The sequence below is a fragment of the Acanthochromis polyacanthus genome, chromosome 10 (genome assembly GCF_021347895.1).
Source record: "Acanthochromis polyacanthus isolate Apoly-LR-REF ecotype Palm Island chromosome 10, KAUST_Apoly_ChrSc, whole genome shotgun sequence".
Classification (NCBI taxonomy): Eukaryota; Metazoa; Chordata; class Actinopteri; family Pomacentridae; genus Acanthochromis; species Acanthochromis polyacanthus.
The window spans coordinates 30,464,129-30,491,605 of record NC_067122.1 but is presented as its reverse complement, the minus strand read 5'-3'; the positions used below and the strand labels follow the sequence as shown (position 1 = coordinate 30,491,605).

Here is a 27,477-nt window from a genome sequence, read left to right as displayed (position 1 = left end):
GTAGTAAAGAACCCACAGGAAATAATGGCTTACCTACACGATCTGCTGTAGTTAGATATTCTACTTTCAACTGTGTTGGACAACGAATGGTTTGCAGTGAGTTTGAATCTGAGTATTATTTGCTAGGTATCTGTAACATAAAAGAGCTCCCCGTGTAAAAAAAAGTAGAAATGAGAACACAGTGGCCAGCGTCAGAATTACAATACCACCCATGTTCATTCATGTTCATTTGAGTTACCAGCCACTAGCATCCAATAAGACAATCCTAACTTTCCACATAGTTTGAAACTAAGAGCAAGTGTATTCTGGAGTCTAGTTTAAATGAGTTTCATCCGGTGTTTGTTCCACATCTGTGACAAAATTATTCATACAAAGCATGACAGGATCATAGATTCCAGTAAGCGCAATGGAAGGAGGGGGGGTGCGCAATGGCTGCTGTGCTAACATCAAGACTGTGGTCAGCCACTGCTTCTCAGATCTGAACTACATGATTGTTAAATGCAGGCTCATATACAGTATATTGACAGAAGTATTGGGACACCCCTCCAAATAATTTAATTCAGGTGTTCCAGTTACTTTGATGGCTACAGATGTATAACATCAAGCACCTCGTCATGCAGACCACTTCTCCAAACATTTGTGGAAGAATGAGTCACTCTTAGGGAGCTCAGTGAATTCAAGCGTGGTACCGTGACAGTTTGCTACCTGTGCAATAAGTCCATTTGTGAAATTTCCACGATACTAAATATTCCACGGTCAGCTGTTAGCGGTATTATAATTTTTACGACTCCAGAAGGAGCCCAACATATTTAAAGAAGGGACACAGGAAAACAAATAAGGGATCAAACAATAGTTTTATTGTTAAGACTTTGAACTGCTTCTTTGTTCTGAAAAAGATGGGTTTTGTTTGCAAATTTAATGTCTGAAATTGTCAGAAACAGAAGAACAAAGATCCCTTACCACCCGTGCCCCAAAACCAGAAAAAACCCAAAGTACAAACGAAAGTTGGCCCAGGAGCGCCAGCCAAACATAACAAAAAGGACGTGGTCCCCGGCAAACTGCTATGCAGTCGTAGGAGCAGTTTCCACGTCCAAATTAAGAAAAAAAAAACCCAACTAAACCCATCAAAGAAAACACGAAAACATGACTACTGGTCACCCCTGGGCAAAAACGAATAAAGTGCAAAGGAAGGAAGAACAAAAGGCTAACCGGCTAGCATGGCGTGGCCAGGGCCAAGCAGCCAGACCTTCAGAGCGAGGAGCACACCAGGTGTGATGAGCTCCATGCAGCTGCAGTGAGGAGGAGAGAATGAGAGAGAGAAAGCGACCCCTTGAGTCCTCTAGCGCACGGCCTCAGAACAGCCTTTTAAAGGGCCGCCGCGCTAGTCAATTAAGTAAAAAAACTACTAAATTACTTAACACAAACATATCAGAAAAGAAATGTCCCAAGCAAAAGAAAATATTTATTTAAAGAAAAACACTAAAGGGAAAAACTAAACAAAAATAAAGGGAACAAAATTATGTGCCCCCAGCACATAACAATAATGAAGTGGAAATAATTGGAAACAACAGTGACTCAGCAATGAAGTGGTAGGTCACGTAAAATAACGGAGCAGGGTCAGCAGATACTGAGGTGCACAGTGCACAGAAATCACCAGTTTTCTGTAGAGTCAATAGCTACAAATCTTCAAACTAGAGAGAGGAATGGGTTTCCATGGCTGAGCAGCTGCATCCAAGCCTGACATCACCAAGTGTAAAGCAAAGCATCGCATGCCACCACAGAGTTCTAGAGCAGCAGAGACATGTTCTCTGAGGTTACGAATCACACTTCAGCTTCTGAAAATCCAGTGAAATGGTCTGGACATGCCAGTTGCCAGGACCCATACTTTCCTGACTGCATTCTGCCAAATGTAAAGTTTGGTGGAGGTGGGAATATGGTGTGGGGTTGTTTTTCAGATGTAGGTCTTTGGCCCTTAGTTACAGTGAAAGGAACTCTTAATGCTTCAGTCTACCAAGACATTTTGGACAGTTTCATGCTCCCAACTTTAAGAGAACAGTTTGGGGATTACCGCTTCCTCTTCCAACATGACTGTGTACCAGCACACAAAGGAAGGTCAATAAAGACATGGATGACAAAATTTAGTGTGGAGGAACTTGACTGGCCTGCATAGAGTCCTGACCTCAACCCAAGAGAAGACCGTTGGGATGAAATAGAGTGGAGACTGAGAGACAGGCCTTCTCATACAACATCAGTGCAACATCACCTTGCAAATGTGCTTCTGGACAAATGGTCAAAAAAATTCCCTTAAACACACTCTTAATGCTTGTGGAAATCCAGCAACCTCTCAGCCAGACACAGCTGCATCACATCCACCAGCCCACAGCGGCCACATCTTCATGGTGGAGGAGCATGAGGTGAGGACCAGTCAACTTAGTAAAGCAGTGGGACTCAATGGTGCTGAAGGACTGCACAGATCAGCTGGTTGAGGTCTTCATCAAGATCTTCAACCTTTCACGATGAGAGTCAACCATCCCAACTTTCCTGAAGTCCTCAACAATAGTTCCACTGCCAAAAAAGACCATCAGCAGCAGCCTGAATGACTACTGTCCAGTGGTACTTTCTGTTGTCATCATCGTGCTTTCAGAAGCTGCTACAGACTCACATCATTTCCAGTCTCCCACCTATATTTAACAGCCACCACCAGTTTGACTACAGAGCTAATAGGTCCATAGAAAACACCATAGCCACAACTCTCCACACTACCCTGACCGACCTAGAGCAGCAGGGTAGTTACTCTAGGCTGCTCTTGGTGGACTCTAGGCCTGCATTTATCACCATCCTCCCTCACAGACTGGTGACCAAATTCATAGGCCTGGGACTACCCTTCTCCATTTGCCTTTGGATCAAGGACTTCTTGACAGATCACTCACATAGGGTATAAGAGTAGGTTCCCACATCTCCTCAGTCCTCAGGCTCAGCAGGAGGTGTATTGAGTCCCTGACTTGACATCCTCTAAACCTACAAGTGCACCTCCAGCAACAGAGTGGATGCAGATGACACCACCGTAGTGAGGCTCATCAATGGGAAATGAGTAGGACAAGAACTTCTTATTCATTCATTATTCATTGTTAATTGAGGTAAACAAGAACAACACAAGGTTTCCTGTCAGCACTACAGCCAGGCTGATGAAGAGTCACAGCTCTGTGGAGCCTACTGTTCCTTTAGGTCTCAGAAGTGATGACTTTATGACCTTCTTCACAAAAAGTTTTGAATATTAGACAAAAAAAATCATGAATATGTCTTTATATGCAGTGACTCTGTAAATGTCCAAAGGACCACATTTACATTTGGACTGCTTCTCTGCTGTAAATCTCACATCGATAGTAAATTCTTCAATACCAGCAATATGTCTGTTAAACCCCATCCTAACCAGACATCTTTCCTTTAATGAACAGTCCCATATTAGACATCATCAACCTCTTCATTAACATGATACATACCAAAGGTTTTTATGGTTGCTGTAATTAAACCATTGCTGAAAAGACTATTTTGGATCAAAGCATTCAATTCACTTTTAGACCCATAAGCAACCTTCCTATTATTTCTAAAATCCTTGAAGAAGTTGTTGCAAGCCAAATATGGAACCATCTGCACAGAAATCATTTAAACAGTTTCAGTCAGAATCTAAAATACACCATAATATGGAGACAGCAGTGGTGAAAGTCCTAAATGATCTTCTACTAGCCTCAGAGAGTGGACTAATTTCTATACTTGTTCTACTGGATCTCAGTGTTGTATCAGACACAGTTTCTATCTTATTACTGAAACTGGAACTTGGAGATAAAATGAACTGCACTAAACTGGTTTATGTCATATTAATCAGACAGATTCCAGCTTGTTCATGTTAATGATGCTTCCACTCACACCAGAGTTAGTTGTGGAGTTCCATGGAGTGTGTACATGGAGGATCACTTGACATGGTGCACCAACACTGTATCACTAGTGAAGAAGGCACAGCAGAGATTTACTTCCTGAGGATTCTCAGAGAGAACCACCTCACACAAAAACTGCTGTTGTCCAGCAACTGGTGCTCCATAACGGGCGTACTGACATACTGCATCTGTGTGTGGTTTGCCAGCTGCACAGCAGCAGAAAGGGAAGCACTCCAGAGGGTCGTCGCAACCGCCCAGAAGATTATCGACTGCCCTCTCCCCTCCCTGGTTGGCATCCAGGACACTGTGCTGAGATGGGTTGTCTCCTTAGTAAACAGGACCTTTTCTGTTTAAATTGGGAGTTTCTCTGCTCCAATCACTCATGGAGTGCATCTTAGTGCACACTCTGTATTCCTTGAATATGCTCCCATTTGGCTCCATTTTCCACAAACATAAATATCTCGTTTAACTGTTGCGCTGATAAAACACAAATCCAGTCTTGTCCCAGAATATTTGAACATTGACACAATGTTCAGAATTTCGATTCTGTGCACCTTCACAATTGATTTGAAATGAAATAATCAAGAATAATGAAGCACACTGCTCAAGCAACCACAAGGCAAAGAACTGGAATGTTATGCAGTGACCAAATCAATCACCTGACCTGAATCCTACTGAGCTGCATTTCACTTGCTGAAGACAAAACTGAAGGGAACACGCCCCAAGAACCAGCAGAAAGTGAAGACAGCAGCAGTAGAGGCCTGGTAGAACATCACCAGGGACAAAACCCAGCGTCAGATGATGTCTATGAGTTCGAGGCTTCAGGCTGTCAATGACTGCAAAGGATTTACAATCAAATACTAAAAGGGATAATTTTAGATGGATTTTTCTGGTAATGTTTGTTTAAATAATTTTGGTCCCTTGAAAAGGTGGAGGGCACAGATAAAATGTGTTGTAATTCCTACATCGTTCACCTGATTTGAGCAGAAATACCCTAAAAAAAAGCTGAAAGCCTGCACTTAAAGCACATCTTGATTGCTTCATTTTCAAATCCACTGTGGTGTACAGAGCTGAAAAGCTGAAACTGTGTCAGTGTCCAAATATTTATGGACCTAACTGTATACCTGCTGACTTCATTTCCAAAACCTAGATCTTAACTTGCCTCTAGTTAGTGAAGTGATGGAAAGCAATAAACTGTAGAAGTGATTGTGTTTGATCCCCCAACACAACAAGGACCATCACCAATCACGACCATTTACAGTGAAACTACATGCCCAGTGCAAGCACCCTGCTGTCATCTTTGACTTAGCAGTGAAATGTATCAAATACGATAATCTTTAATTTTTTTAGAATGCAAGAAGCTAAAAAGGTAAAATAAAACAAATTTCCCTACCTCACAAAATCAGTCTGAGAAGACGACAAAATATTGTAAACTCATTGAGAGACTGCACTGCGCAGGGCAGACAGCTGTCTCTGCTTGCATGTAATTACATCATACGAGTGCTTTTAAGCTTTGGTCTCATGATGCAAGTTCTCTAAACATACAATGCAAAAAGTCAGATTGGGCCTATTATGAAACATTACATAAATCATTTACTGCCTGATCAAAAATAAAAGCTAACATGAGAAGAATAATTGTATTAGTGGTATTATACTTGGACTAATACTTACAGGGTTTTTATGTGGAGACAAACAAGTGCTTTACCCTTATGGCTGGCTAGTAGAGAACATATATGCAGTGCTCAGCGAATCACAAAGCTCAGTTCACGGTCACTCATCTTAATAAATTACTGTGATCAGATTAACTGTTGCTGTTCAGGAGGGTTCTCTTTGTGAACATTGCCCCTGCTCTCTAAACAGACAAGATCCAAGCAAAGTACGCAACCACACTGTGGCTTCAGAAAGCCATTTGCTGTACTGTCACTGCACATGTATCAGAAAATACACTGCTCAAAAAAAAATAAAAATAAAGGAACATTTTGAAAACATATCGTATTTCAAATGAGAAAAAACTAACTGGATACTTACATTGATATAGACTGGATAATGTGTTAGGAATGAAAAGATGCCACATTGTTTGAAATGAAAAATTAGCAAAAACACAATAATAATAGACTTGTCAGCAAATTTAATGAACTTAACTTACATGCTCTTCAACCTTTTCTCAATATCTTCAGTTCAAAATACACTACATACACTATATACAGTGCCTTGTGAAAGTATTCGGCCCCCTTGAACTTTTCAACCTTTCGCCACATTTCAGGCTTCAAACATAAAGATATAAAATTTTAATTTTTTGTCAAGAATCAACAACAAGTGGGACACAATCGTGAAGTGGAATGAAATTTATTGGATATTTTATACTTTTTTAACAAATAAAAAACTGAAAAGTGGGGTGTGCAATATTATCCGGCCCCCTTGCATTAATACTTTGTAGCGCCACCTTTTCTGCAATTACAGCTGCAAGTCGCTTGGGGTATGTCTCTATCAGTTTTGCACATCGAAAGACTGAAATTCTTGCCCATTCTTCCTTGCAAAACAGCTCGAGCTCAGTGAGGTTGGATGGAGAGCGTTTGTGAACAGCAGTCTTCAGCTCTGCCCACAGATTCTGGATTGGATTCAGGTCTGGACTTTGACTTGGCCATTCTAACACCTGGATATGTTGCTGATGTTAATGTTGTTAACATCAGCGACAATAACGGATTTAGACGATTCACAGAAATGTTCAAATTTGAAATTAAATCGGCGGAAATCCGCGGATCCTTGAAATTAAATTGGCGGAAATCCGCGGATCCGCGGAAAATTGCCATGGATGAATTAAAGATCTTGTTTGCTTACCAATTGGGTACATAATGTCAACAATAATAAAGAAAACAAACTAAAGCATAAAGCTGACCGGGTCACCAGGAAAACAACCAATGGTAGGAAACCAGTCGACCAGCACATAACTCACACAGGTATCCGAAGAACATGAAAACTCCACCCAGAAAGGTTACAGCAAGGTTGTGCTCAACCAAGTAAGCATAGCTTCATCTCTGTCTTGTCAAGTTAATCTGTACAACAAACAGTCAAAGGAAAGAAACACACAGATGCAAATTTGGTCTGCAGGCTCAGCAGTTAAGGCACTGGACTACCGATGAGAAGGATGGCCGTTTAAGCTCGGGTGCTACCAAGATGCCACCCCATTTGCTCCCCAATGCCATAACCTGGTTGTGACCCCAGCCTCCAAACAATCTGGGATACATTAAAGGACATTTCTCCCTTGTGATATCAATAGAACATATAAAAAACAAACAAACAAAACAAAAAAACCCACTACATGTCAGCAGTATTTGCCTAGGTAGACACACCAAATCCAAGTAGAGTCATCTCAACAAGTTTGGCAGTTAAAAAAATGTATGTAACATTTGTTCTGGGACAATATGTTTTAGAATCAATTGGCAATGCAAATACTGTATTAAATACAACAAATTGAAAATTAGACGAATACAGTGATGGATAAGGTACAATATTTATCAATATCTGGTTAAGTAAAATTTTAAATGCAATCCAACAGTAAGATAAAGGAATGTCATGCACTATTAAATTCACAATATACTCTGGTACAATTTAAAAAATAAAAAGGTAAAAACAAATACAGTGAATTTAACTACATGTCACAGTTTTCATTTTATTTGAACCACTACCTGTGAAGCAGTTAGCAGAGATTAACAGATCCTGGTGTTACCTGGAAAACATGTCTGCAGGTGTTCAGTTAGGGCCTCCTGGGTGACAGGTTTATGGGTGGAGTTCATAGCAGAGATAGCCAACAGCAAAACCTCACCCAAAGGGATGAACTGTGATTGGCTGATGGGGGACATACTGATGGGTGACACATCACCTGTGAAAAGACAGAAATCAGTTACTTTGACAGACATTTGGATTAAAGACTGCCTCTGGTAAAAATCAAGTTATTTATCTTGTTTGCATTTTGAGATTGTGTTTTTTTTAAAATGTGTTTATACATGGTGGAACAGAACCTGAGCAATAAAAGCAGTCAATGCAAAGGCAAAGCATTTTCACCGTAATAGCAGTTTACCAATGATAGTCTCTAAAACTCAGATTAACATTTCTAGGGTATCATACACAACATACTTAACCTTCAAGCGACCCAGTGGGGTCATATATGACCCCGGGCATATATATTCTGGCACCATTTTTCTAATTTTAATCGGAAAAAAGTTTCCTACCATGAATTTGTCAATCTGTTTGTCCTGCATTTGTTCATAGAATTTTGTAAGGATCGGCCAATCCGTGTGGCAAGTATAATCCAAACTTGTGCGGGGTCACTTATGACCCCAGGACAATCTATGAGATTTTTGACATTATAGCTTCAGATGGTATCGTAATTTGCCAACTCTAAGCATTATATTTTACTGTTTTGCAGGGAATCATGGCCAACAGACCTAGAACTGCAAGATTTACAGCTGCACAAGCATTGAAACAGATTCTGGATGCCCAGATTGAGGATGAAAATAGCTCCATTGATGGAGATGAATCAGCACCAGACAGTGAAGATCATATCTCTGACATGTCAGATCACCCTGATATAGAATCTGACCATGAAGTCCATCCCATACCTGTGGCACCTCAAGCAGAGCAAGGTGTACCTGCAGAAGAAGCAGGTAGAGGCCAGGCACAGGCTCATGGTGGAGCTAGAGCTTGTGGACGAGCACGTGGGCGAGCAAGGGGACGAGCTCAGGGAAGAGCCTGTGTCCAAGATCAAGGCCAAGCTGCACAACAAGATGTTCCGCCTGTAGGAAATAATGATCAGCATGACCAGCGCAGGCTATACACAGGCAAAAATGGAACAATCTGGGAGAGAAATCCTCCTCCTGCAGGTTGCCGTCATGAACAGGACATAATTCAGACACCGCCAGGGATAACAAATCGGGCACGTTGTGAGGACATCCAGTCAGCACTTTCTAGAGAGCGGATTAGAGAGTGGAATGAAAATCATCCTGACAATCAAAAAGAAGAGTGGAAACCAATTGACAGTACAGAGATCAATGCAGTAATTGGGCTTTGCATCATTGTAGGATTGTACAAAAGCAACCATGAACCTCAAGCATTCCTTTGGTCTAAAATAGATGGCAGACCAATTTTCACAGCTGCAATGTCCAGAACAAGGTTCAGAGACATTCTGAAGTACATGCGCTTTGATAACCGAGCAACCAGAGCAAACAGGCAGGCCACAGACAAACTTGCAGCTTTCAGGGATATTTGGACAATGTTTGTAGCACTGTTACCCAAATACTACATCCCTGGTACCGATTTCTGTGTGGATGAGTTGCTGGTAGCTTTTAGAGGCAGGTGTGGATTCAGACAATACATCCCTTCTAAACCAGCAAAGTACGGGATAAAGATCTGGTGGAATTGCGATGCTGAAACATGCTACCCCTTGAAAGGTGAAGTGTACCTAGGCAGACAACCAGGTGAAGAGCGAGAAGTTGGCCAAGGGGCAAGAGTCGTCAAAGATCTTACATCTCCCTGGCGCAGAAGTGGAAGAAATATCACTGCAGACAATTTCTTCACCTCAGTCCCCCTTGCTGAAGAGCTGTTGAATGATGGGCTTACTTACGTAGGCACTATCAGGTCAAACAAGCCACACATCCCAGAAGAGATGAAACCTAGCAATGGGAGAGAGGAGCACAGCCCAATGTTTGGTTTTCATGACCAGCTCACTCTTGTTTCATATGTACCAGCTCATGGCAAAGCAGTACTGGCACTCTCAACCATGCACCATGGCAACAGCATTAGTGGTGATCAGCAAAAGTGAGACATCACACTGCATTACAATGACACCAAAAGCGGGGTAGACAACCTTGAACACTTGGCAACAATGCACACCTCTCGACGCAAGATCAACAGATGGCCAATGGTCTTGTTCTTCAACATGATCGACGTTGCAGGCATTGCTGCTTTCATCATCTGGCTAGGAAACTTTCCTGACTGGAAATCATCAGAAGGCACCCGCAGGCGTCGTGTCTTCCTCAGAGAACTTGGCTATGAACTGGCCAAGCCACATGTTGAGAGAAGGTCACAGGTTCCAAACCTCCACTCAGCCACTAGGGAAGCAATGGCAAGTATTGGTGTTGGGCCTGCTCCCCCAGAAGAGTAGCCTGGAGCAGCTGAAGTACCTGCCCAACGCAAACGCTGCTCATTCTGCCCACGCAACACTGACAGGAAAGTATCATGTTTTTGTGGAATGTGCAACAAACCAGTTTGCCCAGAACATAGCCAAAAACAAGTTGTGTGTGATGATTGTGTCTAAGATGTATCACTAACAGGGAAGTGTCTCATGTGTTTGTGCTACCAGCAACAAGACGGCAGTGTGCCAGAACATAGCCATGAACACTTCTATTTTTGGTGACTAGGCATTCCATTTTGACAGTTACATATTTCAGATAGTTCAGCCATATAATTATTATTTCTATTACCATATCTAAACATTATCTATGATATTACATATTTACAAACAAGAAGTTGGTGTTTTTTTAAACAGAGACATGATTGAACAAAGCTGACTGATGGGTTCATTGAGATTTGTGTTAAAGTATTGGCATATTTGCCAGTCACCGGTTCTCCTAGACTTTGATGCTATGTAATTATCCTACCACATTGTAATACATATTTTATGCTAAGTAACTTTACTTTTTATGATTTATTTTCATTTTTGATGCAAAGGGAAAAAAAATGCAAAGAAATAAAAGGTAACATGCATATTACAAGATGTAACAGACAAGGGTTGTCTAAATAAATGTGATTTTGTTCTATCATTGTGTGTTTATGGCTGCTTTTTTGTAAAAATATATCAAATTCCATACCTTATTACATAAGATGATGGACAAATATATTAGAGAGTGAATTAAGTATGAAGAACCCTAAAACAATCATTTATATAGAAATATTCCTATATAAAGTCAATGGGGTCACAAATGACCCCACTCGGTCATATTAGTCACCGAAATAGCTTGGTCGCTTGAGGTTTAATAAATCAATCCTGTCTACTTGTGAGGCGGGTTTTCCATATTGTTATTCAGTACTGTTTTTTGGCTGTGAGAGTGTTTAAGCTAAATTGTATGTGACCTCATGTGTCTGAGTTGCACTGTCGAGCTTCCCTAGACCCTTGTGCCGTCAGAAACATGGGATCTAGCATGGCTAGGCTATCGATTATATGGAAGTGGTTCGGGTTTGACAAGACTGACACAGAGCAAACTGCAGTCATGTGCAAGGTTTGCAAAAGTACTGTGAAAACGAAGAGTAGCAGCACAACTAACCTCTTTCAGCACCTCTGGCAGAGGCATCCTAAAGAATGGGAAAAGTGCCCGCAGCTACGGGAGTGCGGCATTGCTAGGGTTGCCACCTGTTTCTTAAAATATGGAATCGTCCTTTATTTGACAATTAATTGTAGTGTCCCGTATTGATTCAATACGGGACGCTAATTGTTCCGTATTTTCATAAATGTCCCATACACGTCTGTCACACTCACATCAAAACTGCATAATAAACAGAATAAAACACAGGAAATATTAAGGGCAGTCAGTTTCATCTTCCTTAGACCTATGTAGCGAGGACCCGATGCGAGGTCCAGCAGGTCCGTTTGCCGGTTCTGCCACGGGTTTCCTGCGTGTTTAAAAATGTCTACACCTGAAACTCCACCACGTCCAAAGAAGCAAAAACGTTTTCAAAAGCACAGGCGTGAGTGGGAAGACTGGAACCCTGGCAATAGGTACAAGGCAAACTGTGGTTTCTGTTGCTCATAGACTAGCTGAAGTAAGGCAGCATCAGGAGACCAACATGTAAGAAGCATGAAAACGGAGAGAATCCAACCAGCAGGTTATAATCATATAATCATCTCCTGAAGTCCCTTTTGTAAGGGACATCAGTACATGGTTGTGAATTTACCAGAAGATGATTATAGTCAGACTAATGTGGCAAGTAGACTCTATATTTTAGTCACTCAATAAATGCCTAAGTTGTTTAATAGTATTTGAAATGCTTTTGTTTTTTAAAATATCCTTTATTTAATAGCCTATATGTGATCAATAAATGGTCTCTGCCTATCTAAAGAAAAACTAACTCAGAACTCTGATATGTTAACGGTACTAAATAAATAAGTCAGTAAATACATTCATACACACATAAATAAGTTAATACATTCATTGTGTTAAGAAAAGATTTAGATGGGGAAAATATCTGTAGAGAATTTCCTTGTCCAGTATTCTGCATTCAGTTTTTGCAGAATCCAGTATTACACACTGGTTGGCCATTACATTTTATTAGTATGGTTTCACTGTTTAAAATGATGCCACATCTTTTTAGACAGAACCTGTGATCATAAAACAATAAAAAAAACTCTTAGTTTTGTGTTAATAAAGCACTTAAATCTTTAAGTATGACTAAATGCTTTTTTCAAAATTAAATATACCAATCCTTGGGTGGTTGTGGCCCCGCGTTTGGTAAAGTTGGAAAGATATTCACAGATTCAGACTTCCAGCATCAATAACTCATTAGATATAGGTTGTCAAAACATAAACGATGCCTCTTTCCCATTGTTGTAAGGCAGATGTTGTGCTACAAGCCCAGTTTTATCAAAAGTAGCTGTCTTTCAAGTTGCAGAAATACCATTGGTGTCTATGAGCAGCTGGCTGTGAACAGGGACCGCCTGCAAATTGCAAAACTGCTGCAACAGCGAAGAGAGACACAAATATTCAATAACCTCACTCTGATATACTGTAGTGTCAACAGAATCACTGCAGCCTTCAACTGGCTCCAGTTGACACCAGTGTTATTCCTGCAGCTTGATAGACAGCTACTTTGATAAAACTGGGCTTGTAGCACATTGTGTACCTTACAACGATGGGAAAGAGGCATCGTTTATGTTTTGACAATGTATGTCTAATGAGTTATTGATGCCGGAAGTCTTAATCTGTGAATGTCTTTTCTATTTTACTGAAATGTGGCCCCGAGGAGTCGTGGTGGGCGTCCTTTATTTACGTTTCTGAAAGGTGAAAACCCTAGGCATGGCAAGCACTAGCCATAGCAAACAGACCGCAAAGAAACAACAAAAATCGATTAAAATCGTTATCGTCCAAGATGACTAAAAAAAACAAAACAAAACAAAAAAAAACAAGATTTTATTTTTTGGCCATATCGCCCAGCCCTAAGCCCAGATAAATGTCACCCAGAGTTCTAGTAGCAGACACATCTCTGCATCAACTGTTCAGAGCAGACTGACCAATCAGGACTTTATGGTCATATAGCTGCTAAGAAACCACTACAAAGGAAAAGCAACAAGCAGAAGAGATTAGTTTGGTCCAAGAAACACCAGGAATGGACATTAGACCAGCAGAAATGTGTGCTTTGGTCTCATGAGTTCAAATTTGAGATCTTTTGAGTCCATCTGCCATGTCTTTGTGAGACCAGAAAAGTTGAATGGAGGGTTTGCACTGTTCCCACTGTAAAGCATGCTTTACTGGTGACCACTGTTCCCTCTAAGCTGCGCGCGTGCGCAATTGCGCACTACTGACACAGTCTCAGCCCACAGAAAATCTGCGTTGCGCACAAAAAAAATCCAACTTAAATTGAAAATAAAAGAAATTCATAATTCATTCTGTGCTATTTTTCAATGTGAGTCAGTGAGCGACCCGTGACTGGCTGCTCCAGCCAGTGATGTGATTCATGTAGGTATTTACGCAGCTAATCAACGTCATTTACAGATGTCCTTATGTGCAGCCACCTTAGCCAGCTGCTACAGCGCACTAGCGTATCTAGTCTTCTATATACAGTGCCTTGTGAAAGTATTCGGCCCCCTTGAACTTTTCAACCTTTCGCCACATTTCAGGCTTCAAACATAAAGATATAAAATTTTAATTTTTTGTCAAGAATCAACAAGTGGGACACAATCGTGAAGTGGAACGAAATTTGTTGGATATTTTAAACTTTTTTAACAAATAAAAACCTGAAAAGTGGGGCGTGCAATATTATTCGGCCCCCTTGCATTAATACTTTGTAGCGCCACCTTTTGCTGCAATTACAGCTGCAAGTCGCTTGGGGTATGTCTCTATCAGTTTTGCACATCGAGAGACTGAAATTCTTGCCCATTCTTCCTTGCAAAACAGCTCGAGCTCAGTGAGGTTGAATGGAGAGCGTTTGTGAACAGCAGTCTTCAGCTCTGCCCACAGATTCTCGATTGGATTCAGGTCTGGACTTTGACTTGGCCATTCTAACACCTGGATATATTTATTTGTGAACCATTCCATTGTAGATTTGGCTTTATGTTTTGGATCATTGTCCTGTCGGAAGATAAATCTCCGTCCCAGTCTCAGGTCTTTTGCAGACTCCAACAGGTTTTCTTCCAGAATGCTCCTGTATTTGGCTCCATTCATCTTCCCATCAATTTTAACCATCTTCCCTGTCCCTGCTGAAGAAAAGCAGGCCCAAACCATGAGGCTGCCACCACCATGTTTGACAGTGGGGATGGTGTGTTCAGGGTGATGAGCTGTGTTGCTTTTACACCAAACATATCGTTTTGCATTGTGGCCAAAAAGTTGGATTTTGGTTTCATCTGACCAGAGCACCTTCTTCCACATGTTTGGTGTGTCTCCCAGGTGGCTTGTGGCAAACTTTAAACCAGACTTTTTATGGATATCTTTGAGAAATGGCTTTCTTCTTGCCACTCTTCCATAAAGGCCAGATTTGTGCAGTGTACGACTGATTGTTGTCCTATGGACAGACTCTCCCACCTCAGCTGTAGATCTCTGCAGTTCATCCAGACTGATCATGGGCCTCTTGGCTGCATCTTTGATCAGTCTTCTCCTTGTTGGAGGTGAAAGTTTAGAGGGACGGCCGGGTCTTGGTAGATTTGCAGTGGTCTGATACTCCTTCCATTTCAATATGATTGCTTGCACAGTGCTCCTTGAGATGTTTAAAGCTTGGGAAATCTTTTTGTATCCAAATCCGGCTTTAAACTTCTCCACAACAGTATCTCGGACCTGCCTGGTATGTTCCTTGGTCTTCATGATGCTCTCTGCACTTTAAACAGAACCCTGAGACTATCACAGAGCAGGTGCATTTATACGGAGACTTGATTACACACAGGTGGATTCTATTTATCATCATCAGTCATTTAGGACAACACTGGATCATTCAGAGATCCTCATTGAACTTCTGGAGTGAGTTTGCTGCACTGAAAGTAAAGGGGCCGAATAATATTGCACACCCCACTTTTCAGTTTTTTATTTGTTAAAAAGTATAAAATATCCAATAAATTTCATTCCACTTCACGACTGTGTCCCAATTGTTGTTGATTCTTGACAAAAAATTAAAATTTTATATCTTTATGTTTGAAGCCTGAAATGTGGCGAAAGGTTGAAAAGTTCAAGGGGGCCGAATATTTTCGCAAGGCACTGTATATCTATGCTTCTCTGCTCTGCGCGTTTAAAAATGTCCACACCCGTAACGCCACCACGTCCAAAGAAGCAACAACGCTTGAGTGGGAAGACTCGAAGCCCCTGGCAATGGGTACAAGAAAAACATTTTTTCTGTTGCTGGTTGAAGTAAGGCAGCATCAGGAGACAAACATGTAAGAAACATGAGAACAGAGAGGACCCAACCAGCAGGTCACAGTTTATCATCCCCAGTCATCTCCTGAAGTCCATTTGGTAAGGGACATCATGATGAGATTAGCTGGATTTCCTACAGTATGGGTTTGTGAATTCACCAGATTATGCTTATAATCATGCTGATGTGGCTGTAGACTCTACAGTATTTTAGTGACTCAATAAACTCCTAAGTTTTATTTAAATGCTTTTTAGTTTTCAATAAACATTTATTTAATAGCATATATGTGATCAATAAATGGCCTTTGCCTATCTAAAGAAAGATTCACTCAAAACTCTATGTTAACAGTACTAAATAAATAAATACGTGCATACACGCATAAATTAGTTAATACATTAACTGTGTTAAGATAAGATTTAGATATAGATGAAAACATATCTGTAGATAATTTCTTTGTACATTATTCTGCATTCAGTTGTTTCTGTTTTTGCAGAATCCGGTATTGCACACTGGTTTGTCAGTACATTTTATTTCATTAGTATGGTTTCACTGTTTAAAATGATATCACTTCTTTTCAGACATAACCTGTTATCATAAAAGAATGCAAAATTCTTAGTTCCGTGTTAATAAAGTGCTTAAAGTTTTAAGTATGGCTAAATGCTTTTTTCAAAATTAAATATGCCACTCCTTGGGTGGTAGTGGCCTCAACTTCAGTAAAGTTGGATTCAGAGTTCCAGCATCTATAACTCGTTAGATATAGGTTGTCAAAAACATAAACAATGCCTCTTTCCAATAGTTGGAAGGCACACGATGTGCTACAAGCCCAGTTTTATCAAAAGTAGCTGTCTTTCAAGCTGTGTCTATGGAGGGAACAGGGACCATCTGCAACAGCAAAGACAGACAAAAATATTCAATAACTTAACTCTTATACATTGTAGTGTCACCAAAATCACTGCAGCCTTCAACTGCCTCCTGCTGACAAAATGTTTTAACAGAAATGTAAATGCTGTAATTTGGTTCTTTTAACAAACCATGTAACTTGGATGGATGTGATGCTGGCGTGACCACAATACACACGTCTGATGTTGCTCACAGTGGTCCAAGGGTCTGCTCAGTGAGTTTGCGTGTTTGTTCAGACTCATGAAAAATTAGAGGGAACATTGCTGGTGACACTGTTAGGGATTTTTTTTCCAAATTGAAGGCACACTGGACCAGCATGTCTACCACAGCACCCTGCAGCAACATGCCATCCCATCTGGTTTGGTTTAGTTGGACCATCATTTATTTTTCAACAGGACAATGACCCCAAACACACGTCCAGGCTGTGGAAGCACTATCTGACCAAGAAGGAGATGATGGAGTGCTGTCTCAGATGACCTGGTCTCCACTGTCAACTGACCTAATCTAAAGTATAAAACATGTTTTGATTCACTTCACAGATTATTCTTTCCTTTATAATTCCAGATGTGTTCATTGATAGTTTTGATGCCTTCAGTGAGAATCTACAAATATATAAATAGTCATGAAAACAAAAGAGAAAACAGTAAATTAAAGCTGCAAGCAGTACTGAACAGGTCCTCGCACTCTTGCTGGTCGGCGAATGCAAGCATGTCCAACAGGCGGCGCTGCAACCGAGAGTATCTTTCAGTTAATGGATGTGATGAGGGTTGGACTCTGATCACACATGTAAAATTTAAAACAGTTTAAAGCTTGTAAAGGCGAGTTATACAACATTTCCTGTCCATCCACCTGGTGGCGCTGCAACAGAGAGTGTATTTCAAACAGTGGATGTGATGAGGGTTGGACTCTGATCACACGTGAAGTTTCAGGCTGATTTGAAAATATTTTGTCACGCTTCCACAATTCCTTTAGAATATAAAATTTTTCACCAGTCCAGATGTATGTACAAATTTTCATGCTTTTTCAAGCATGTTAAGCTCCTGAAAAATGCAGTTGTTTTGGCAGGATAAAAATAAAGCTGCAAGCAGCGTTGAATGGGTCCTCGTATCCTTGCTGGTCGGCAACCCCAAGTATGTCCACCAGACAATGCTGCGTGGTGAGCTGTTGAGCATTCTAAGCCTGTCAAAAACTATTTTGTTTGTCACAACAATGCTTTGCCACAGCAACAGCATTTTATCAAATGTCAAAATCTTCACACTGAGGGGGATGAGGGGGACAGGGGATGATGACTGAGCTGACCAATTTTCAGAATGACATGACAAAGTTTGGAGCAATGGTATGTGCAAATTTAATGTCTAAACTTCTTGTTACCAATAGGTGGCACTATGACTTTTTCTAAATTTTTCAGTGTGGATGTCCTCACAATGGGCCTGGTGTCCAGCACATGAAGTTTGGGGCAGATAGGATGAGGATTTGCTGAGATATAAGCATTTTAGTCGTCATGGCGAGATATCAAAATTCGCCGCGCCGCCACAGACACACCTTTTGATGACACGTCACCATTTTCACTGTGAATCCTCATCAATATGTCAGAGTTTATGTCACCACATTTGAGGTGAATCTGAACAAGAGACAAAGATTAATACATCAAAGTGTAAAAAATGACTTTCTGTTGCCAGCAGGTGGCGCTCTGACTGTAAATGGATTTCATCATATGGACGTGATCAGGGCAGGAATCTGATCATACATATAAAGTTTCAGACAGATTGGAGCATGTTCAGGGCATTTACACAGCATTTGAAATTTCATGGCGAAGGATCAAAATTCCACAGACCGCCACGGACACGCCCTTTGACTTTGGAAAAAGATTTTAATAACTTTTGCTCATTAAGGCCTCCTCTATGAACTGGTCGAATTTGAGGCGAATTGGAGTTTCCCCTGGGAGGAACTCGCTCTGGAAAAAAATGAAAAAAGGGCAAAATCTGACATTCAACGCAAAATAGTTCACTTCCTGTTGGGTTTGGAATATGGCTGTCACTGACTTTTTTGTTCAGCCTGATGTGCTGCATATGTGTACCAAATTTGGTGGCTGTAGGTGAAAAACGCTGCCCGTGGAAAAGTGTAGGGGGCGCTATGGAGCCATTTTGTACACTTCCACAATTCCTTTAGAATATAAATTTTTCACCAGTCCTGATGTGTGTGCAAATTTTCATGACTTTTCGAGCATGTTTAGGCCCTGAAAAATGCAGTTGTTTTGGCGAAACAATAATAATAATTAAAGCTGCAAGCAGCGTTGAACGGGTCCTCGCATCCTTGCTGGTCGGCCACCCCAAGTATGTCCACCAGACAATGCTGCGACAGAATACATTTAGGGCCATGGATGTAACGAGGGTTGGATTCTGAAAACACAGGTTAAATTTCAGGTAGATTGGAGCATGTACAGGCTATTTATGCAGCACTTTCTGTCCATCCACCAGGTGGCGCTATCTGTGTGACTGTATATTGGTCTATGAAGCTCATCAGGAATGGAATCTGATCAAACGTGTAAAGTTTGAGGCAGATTGCAGCATGTACACGGGATTTACATAAGACGTCCTGCTTCATGTCGGAACATTAAAGTTCAGTTGGCCGCCATGGCCACACCCTTTGAGTTTTGTGAACAATTTTCACAAATATGCAACCTGAAGGCGTGTAGTATATATTGTATCAATTTCAGGTGTTTTGGAGTTATTGCCTGTGAGAAATCAATTGTTGAAAATGATCAAAAACACCAAAAATCTGACATTTCATTCAAAATGGCCAACTTCCTGTTGGGTTTAGAAAATGACTCCAAGAGACTTTTTTGTTTGCAGTGATGTGCTACATATGCATGCCAAATTTCATAGTCATAGGTGAAAGTCTCTGTGGAGGCTATTTTTTAAATGCTTTAGGGGGTGCTATGGCACATGCTGTGAATGTATTTTGGCCAATAAATGTGCTCAGGACAGGACTGTGTTTAATCATGTGAGGTGTGAGGTAGATTGGAGCATGCAGAGGATAGTTAGGTAGCACTTGATGTTTCATGGCGAACCATCAAAATTCTGGAGGTCGCCATGTCCACACCTTTTGACTCTGGAAGAATCTTTTAATAACTTTTGATCATAACATCGTGTTGTATACCCTGGTAAAATTTGAGGTCTCTGGGAGTTAACCCCTAGGAGGAGTTCGCTCTCAAAAATTAAAAAAATAGAGAAAATTTTTCCACGTAATTCAAAATGGCGGACTTCCTGTTGAGTTTAGGGGATGGCTCCAAGAGGCTTTTTTGTGTGTCCTGGTGTGCTCTATAGGCCTCCCAAATTTTGTGGATGTAGGTGAAACGTGCTGCCGGGGCTGTTTGTAAAACATACTGCAGGGGGCGCTATAGCACATGCCCTGTAGAGATGCATACAGTGTTATTCCTTGAGACGACTGTGATGTGTGTGTAAATTTTGGTGAGCTGTTGAGCATTCTAAGCCTGTCAAAAAGTACTTTGTTTGTCACAAAAACAACGCGTTGCCACGGCAACAGCATTTCATCAAATATCAAAATCTTCACACTGTGGTATTGTCTGGGGGTGAAGAATCAGCTGACCAATTTTCAGAATGACATGACAAACTTTGGAGCAATCATGCACACAAATGTAATTTCTTAACTGCTTGTTATCAATTGGTGGCGCTACAACTTTTCCTAAATTTTTGAGTGTGGATGTCCTCAGAGTGGGCTTGGTGTCCAGCACATGAAGTTTGCGGCAGATAGGATGAGGATTTGCTGAGATATAAACATTTTAGTCGTCATGGCGAGACATCAAAATTCGCCGCGCCGCCACAGACACACCTTTTGATGACACATCACCATTTTCACTGTGAATCATCATCAACATGTTAAGGTTTATGTCACCACATTTGAGGTGAATCTGTGCAAGTGGCAAAGAATAATACATCAAAGTGTAAAAAATGGCATTTTCTGTTGCCAGCAGGTGGCGCTGTGACTGTGAACGTATTTCATCATATGGATCTGATCAGGGCAGGACTCTGATCATACATATAAAGTTTCAAGCAGATTGGAGCATGTTCAGGGCATTTACACCGCACTTGAAATTTCATGGCGAAGGATCAAAATTCCACAGACCGCCACGGACACGCCCTTTGACTTTGGAAAAAGATTTTAATAACTTTTGCTCATTAAGGCCTCCTGAATGTACCGGTTGAATTTGAGGCGAATTGGAGTTTCCCCCTGGGAGGAGTTCGCTCTGGAAAAAAACATGAAAAATGGGCAAAATCTGACATTCAACGCAAAATAGGTCACTTCCTGTTGGGTTTGGAATATGGCTGTCACTGACTTTTTTGTTCAGTCTGATGTGCTGCATATGTGTACCAAATTTGGTAGCTGTAGGTGAAACATGATGGGCGTGGGAAAGTGTAGGGGGCGCTATGGAGCCATTTTGCCACACACCTCCACAATTCCTTTAAAATGTGAAATTTTTCACCAGTCCTGATGTGAGTACAAATTTTCATGAGTTTTTGAGCATGTTTAGGCACTCAAAAATGCAGTTGTTCTGAGAGACAAATAATAATTAAAGCTGCAAGCAGCATTGAACGGGTCCTCGCATCCTTGCTGGTCGGCGACCCCAAGCATGTCCACCAGGCAATGCTCCGACAGAGTATACTTAGGCCCATGAATGTGACGAGGGCTGGATTCTGAGCACTCAGGTCAAATTTCAGGCAGATTGGAGCATGTACAGGCTATTAATTCAGCACTTTGTGTCCATCCATCAGGTGGCGCTATCTGTGTGACTGTATATTGGTCGATGAAACTCATCAGGACTGGACTCTGATCAAACATGTAAAGTTTGAGGCAGAATGCAGCATGTCCAGGGGATTTACACAAGACGACCTGCTTCATGGCGTAACATTAAAGTTCAGTTGGCCGCCATGGCCACGCCCTTTGAGTTTTGTGAACAATTTTCGCAAATATGCAACCTGAAGGCGTGTTTTATATATTGTCCCAAATTCAGGTGTTTTGGAGTTATTGCCTGTGACAAATGAATTGTTGAAAATGACCAAAACTACCAAAAATCTGACATTTCATTCAATATGGCGGACTTCCTGTTGGTTTTAGAGAATGATTCCAAGAGACTTTTTTGTTTGTACTGACGTGCTACATATGCATGCCAAATTTCATAGTCATCGGTGAAAGTCTCTGTGGAGGCTATTTTTTAAATGCTGTAGGGGACGCTATGGTACATGCTGTGAATGTATTTTAGTCTATAAATGTGATCAGGACAGGACTGTGTTTAATCATGTGAGGTCTGAGGTAGATTGGAGCATGCAGAGGATAGTACGATACCACTTGATGTTTCATGGTGAACCATCAAAATTCTGGAGGTCGCCATGTCCACACCCTTTGACTCTGGAAGAATCTTTTAATAACTTTTGATCATAACATTGTGTTGTCTACCCTGGTAAAATTTGAGGTCTCTGGGAGTTAACCCCTAGGAGGAGTTCGCTCTCAAAAATTAAAAAAATAGAGAAAATTTATCCACATAATTCAAAATGGCGGACTTCCTGTTGAGTTTAGGGGATGGCTCCAAGAGGCTTTTTTGTGCATCGTGATGTGCTCTATAGGCCTCCCAAATTTTGTGGATGTAGGTGAAACGTGCTGCCGGGGCTGTTTATTAAACATACTGCAGGGGGCGCAATAGCACATGCCCTGCAGAGATGCATACATTCTTATTCCTTGAGACGACAGTGATGTGTGTGTAAATTTTGGTGAGCTGTTGAGCATTCTAAGCCTGTCAAAAAGTACTTTGTTTGTCACAAAAACAACGCGTTGGCACGGCAACAGCATTTTATCAAATGCTAAAATCTTCATACTTTGGCATTGTCAGGGTGTGATGAATCAGCTGACCAATTTTCAGAATGATATGACAAAGTTTGGAGCAATGGTGTGTGCAAATGTAATTTCTAAACTTCTTGTTATCAATAGGTGGCGCTACAACTTTTCCGAAATTTTTGAGTGTGGATGTCCTCAGAGTGGGCTTGGTGTCCAGCACATGAAGTTTGGGTAAGATAGGATGAGGATTTGCTGAGATATAAACATTTTAGTCGTCATGGCGAGACATCAAAATTCGCCGTGCCGCCACAGACACGCCTTTTGATGACACATCACCATTTTAACTGTGAATCATCATCAACTTGTTAAGGTTTATGTCACTACATTTGAGGTGAATCTGAGCAAGAAGCAAAGAATAATACATCAAAGTGTAAAAAATGACATTTTCTGTTGCCAGCAGGTGGCGCTCTGACTGTGGATGGATTTCATCATATGGATGTGATCAGGGCAGGAATCTGATCATACATATAAAGTTTCAGGCAGATTGAAGCATGTTCAGGGCATTTACACAGCACTTGAAATTTCATGGCGAAGGATCAAATTTCCACAGACCGCCATGGACACGCCCTTTGACTTTGGCAAAAGATTTTAATAACTTTTGCTCATTAAGGCCTCCTGTATGTACTGGTCGAATTTGAGGTGAATTGGAGTTTCCCCCTGGGAGGAGTTCGCTCTGGAAAAAAACATGAAAAATGAGCAAAATCTGACATTCAACGTAAAATAGCTCACTTCCTGTTGGGTTTGGAATATGGCTGTCACTGACTTTTTTGTTCAGTCTGATGTGCTGCATATGTGTACCAAATTTGGTAGCTGTAGGTGTAAAATGATGGGCGTGGGAAAGTGTAGGGGGCGCTATGGAGCCATTTTGCCACACACCTCCACAATTCCTTTAAAATATGAAATTTTTCACCAGTTCTGGTGTGTGTACAAATTTTCATGAGTTTTTGAGCATGTTTAGGCCCTCAAAAATGCAGTTGTTCTGAGAGACAAATAATAATAATAATTAAAGCTGCGAGCAGCGTTGGACGGGTCCTCGCATCCTTGCTGGTCGGCGACCCCAAGCATGTCCACCAGGCAATGCTGCGACAAAGTGTATTTAGGCTCATGGATGTAACGAGGACTGGATTCTGAGCACTCAGGTCAAATTTCAGACAGATTGGAGCATGTACAGACTATTTTTGCAGCACTTTGTGTCCATCCACCAGGTGGCACTATGTCTGTGACTGTATAGTGGTCTATGAAACTCATCAGGACTGGACTCTGATCAAACATGTAAAGTTTGAGGTAGATTACAGCATGTACAGGGGATTTACACAAGACGTCCTGCTTCATGGCGTAACATTAAAGTTCAGTTGGCCGCCATGGCCATGCCCTTTGAGTTTTGTGAACAGTTTTCGCAAATATGCAACCTGAAGGCGTTTCTTATATATTTTCCAAAATTCAGGTGTTTTGGAGTTATTGCCAGTGACAAATGAATTGTTGAAAATGACCAAAAACACCAAAAATCTGACATTTAATTCAAAATGGCTGACTTTCTGTTGTGTTTAGAGAATGACTCCAAGAGACTTTTTTGCTTGCACTGATGTGCTACATATGCATGTCAAATTTCATAGTCATCGGTGAAAGTCTCTGTGGAGGCTATTTTTTAAATGCTGTAGGGGACGCTATGGTACATGCTGTGAATGTATTTTAGTCTATAAATGTGATCAGGACAGGACTGTGTTTAATCATGTGAGGTCTGAGGTAGATTGGAGCATGCAGAGGATAGTACGATACCACTTGATGTTTCATGGCGAACCATCAAAATTCTGGAGGTCGTCATGTCCACACCCTTTGACTCTGGAAGAATCTTTAATAACTTTTGATCATAACATTGTGTTGTCTACCCTGGTAAAATTTGAGGTCTCTGGAGTTAACCCCTAGGAGGAGTTCGCTCTCAAAAATTAAAAAAATAGAGAAAATTTATCCACATAATTCAAAATGGCGGACTTCCTGTTGAGTTTAGGGGATGGCTCCAAGAGGCTTTTTTGTGCATCTGATGTGCTCTATAGGCCTCCCAAATTTTGTGGATGTAGGTGAAACGTGCTGCCGGGGCTGTTTATTAAACATACTGCAGGGGGCGCAATAGCACATGCCCTGCAGAGATGCATACATTCTTATTCCTTGAGACGACTGTGATGTGTGTGTAAATTTTGGTGAGCTGTTGAGCATTCTAAGCCTGTCAAAAAGTACTTTGTTTGTCACAAAAACAACGCGTTGGCACGGCAACAGCATTTTATCAAATGCTAAAATCTTCATACTTTGGCATTGTCAGGGTGTGATGAATCAGCTGACCAATTTTCAGAATGATATGACAAAGTTTGGAGCAATGGTGTGTGCAAATGTAATTTCTAAACTTCTTGTTATCAATAGGTGGCGCTACAACTTTTCCGAAATTTTTGAGTGTGGATGTCCTCAGAGTGGGCTTGGTGTCCAGCACATGAAGTTTGGGTAAGATAGGATGAGGATTTGCTGAGATATAAACATTTTAGTCGTCATGGCGAGACATCAAAATTCGCCGTGCCGCCACAGACACGCCTTTTGATGACACATCACCATTTTAACTGTGAATCATCATCAATGTGTTCAGGCTTATGTCACAACATCTGAGGTGAATCTGAGCAACAGGCTAAGAATAGTACATGAAAGTCTAAAAATGTCAAATTCTTGATACCACAAGGTGGCGCTGTGACTGTGAATGAATCTTGCTGTATGGATGTCATCGAGGCAGGTCTGTGATCATACATGTAAAGTTTCATTCAGATCGGAGCATGTTCAGGAGAGTTAGACAGCATTTCCTGTTTCATGGCGAAGGATCAAATTTCAACAGGCCGCCACGACCACACCCTTTAACTATGGAGGAAGATTTTGATAACTTTTTCTCAGGAAGGTCTGCTGTATGTACTGGCAAAATTTCAGATCGCTCAGACTTTTCCCCGAGGAGGAGTTCATCATAGATTTTGTACAGTTAACGCATGATGGCGCACTTCCTGTTGGGTGTAGAGCATGGCTGTGATTGACTTTTTTGTGTTTCCTGATGTGCTGCATATGCCTCCCAAATTTTGTTGCTCTCGACCAAACTCCCTCTGAGTTGGCCTAATACCACTTTTTAAAATTTTGTAGGGGGTGCTATGGAGCCATTTTTGCACACACCTCCACATGCCCTACAAAATATGAAATTTTTCGCCAGTTCTGATGTGTGTGCAAATTTTCATGACTTTTTGGCATGTTTAGGCCCTCAAAAATGCAGTTGTTCTGAGAGACAAATAATAATAATAATAATAATAATAATAATAATAATAATAATAATAAACCGTAGGGTTTCAATAGGGTCCTACGGCACCGTTGGTGCCTTGGACAGCCGGTGCCCTTGCACCGCCTGTCCTCGCATACTTCCTGGTCGGCGACCCCAAGCATCTCCACCAGACAAAGCTACGACTGAGAGTGTATTTAGGCCCATGAATGTCACAAAGGCTGGATTCTGAGCACACAGGTCAAATTTCAGGCAGATTTGAGCATGTACAGGCTATTTATGCAGCACTTTGTGTCCATCCACCAGGTGGCGCTATCTCTGTGACTGTATGTTGGTCTATGAAACTCATCAGGACTGGACTCTGATCAAACATGTAAAGTTTGAGGCGGATTGCAGCGTGTACAGGGGATTTACACAAGACGTCCTGCTTCATGGCGTAACATTAAAGTTCAGCTGCCCGCCATGGCCACGCCCTTTGAGTTTTATGAACAATTTTCGCAAATATGCAACCTGAAGACGTGTCTTATATATTTTCCCAAATTCAGATGTTTTGGAGTTATTGCCTGTGAGAAATGAATTTTTGAAAATGACCAAAAACACCAAAAATCTGACATTTAATTAAAAATGGCCGACTTTCTGTTGGGTTTAGAGAATGACTCCAAGAGACTTTTTTGTTTGCACTGACATGCTACATTTGCATGCCAAATTTCATAGTCCCAGCTGAAAGTCTCTGTGGAGGCTATTTTTTAAATGCTGTAGGGGGCGCGATGGTACATGCTGTGAATGTATTTTAGTCTATAAATGTGATCAGGACAGGACTGTGTTTAATCATGTGAGGTCTGAGGTAGATTGGAGCATGCAGAGGATAGTAAGATACCACTTGATGTTTCATGGCGAACCATCAAAATTCTGGAGGTCGCCATGTCCACACCCTTTGACTCTGGAAGAATCTTTTAATAACTTTTGATCATAACATCGTGTTGTATACCCTGGTAAAATTTGAGGTCTCTGGGAGTTAACCCCAAGGAGGAGTTCGCTCTCAAAATTAAAAAAATAGAGAAAATTTATCCACATAATTCAAAATGGCGGACTTCCTGTTGAGTTTAGGGGATGGCTCCAAGAGGCTTTTTTGTGCATCGTGATGTGCTCTATCGGCCTCCCAAATTTTGTGGATGTAGGTGAAACATGCTGCCGGGGCTGTTTATTAAACATACTGTAGGGGGCGCTATAGCACATGCCCTGCAGAGATGCATACAGTGTTATTCCTTGAGGGGACAGTGATGTGTGTGTAAATTTTAGTGAGCTGTTGAGCATTCTAAGCCTGTCAAAAAGTACTTTGTTTGTCACAAAAACAACGCGTTGGCACGGCAACAGCATTTCATCAAATATCAAAATCTTCACACTGTGGTATTGTCTGGGGGAGAAGAATCAGCTGACCAATTTTCGGAATGATATGAAAAAGTTTGGAGCAATGGTGTGTGCAAATGTAATTTCTAAACTTCTTGTTACCAATAGGTGGCGCTATGACTTTTTCCAAAATTTTCACCGTGGATGACCTCACACTGGGAATGGTGTCCAGCACATGAAGTTTGGGGCAGATACGATTAGGATTTGCTGAGATATAAACATTTTAGTCGTCATGGCGAGACATCTAAATTCGCCGCGCCGCCACAGACACACCTTTTTATGACACGTCACCATTTTCACTGTGAATAATCATCAACATGTTAAGGTTTATTTCACCACATTTGAGGTGAATCTGAGCAAGAGACAAAGAATAATACATCAAAGTGTAAAAAATGACATTTTCTGTTGCCAGCAGGTGGCGCTCTGACTGTG

At 41.2% G+C, this 27,477-nt stretch overlaps 1 protein-coding gene across 1 annotated transcript in view; it reads right to left on the bottom strand.

Annotated features, from left to right (window-relative positions):
* Positions 1-27,477, bottom strand: part of LOC110972451 (storkhead-box protein 2-like) — a 226,445-nt gene that overhangs the window by 53,857 nt on the left and 145,111 nt on the right. The window contains exon 2 of the mRNA XM_051954050.1: positions 7,660-7,812. Within this exon, the coding sequence (XP_051810010.1) occupies positions 7,660-7,812 (153 nt within the window). The remainder of the gene's footprint in view (positions 1-7,659; positions 7,813-27,477) is intronic.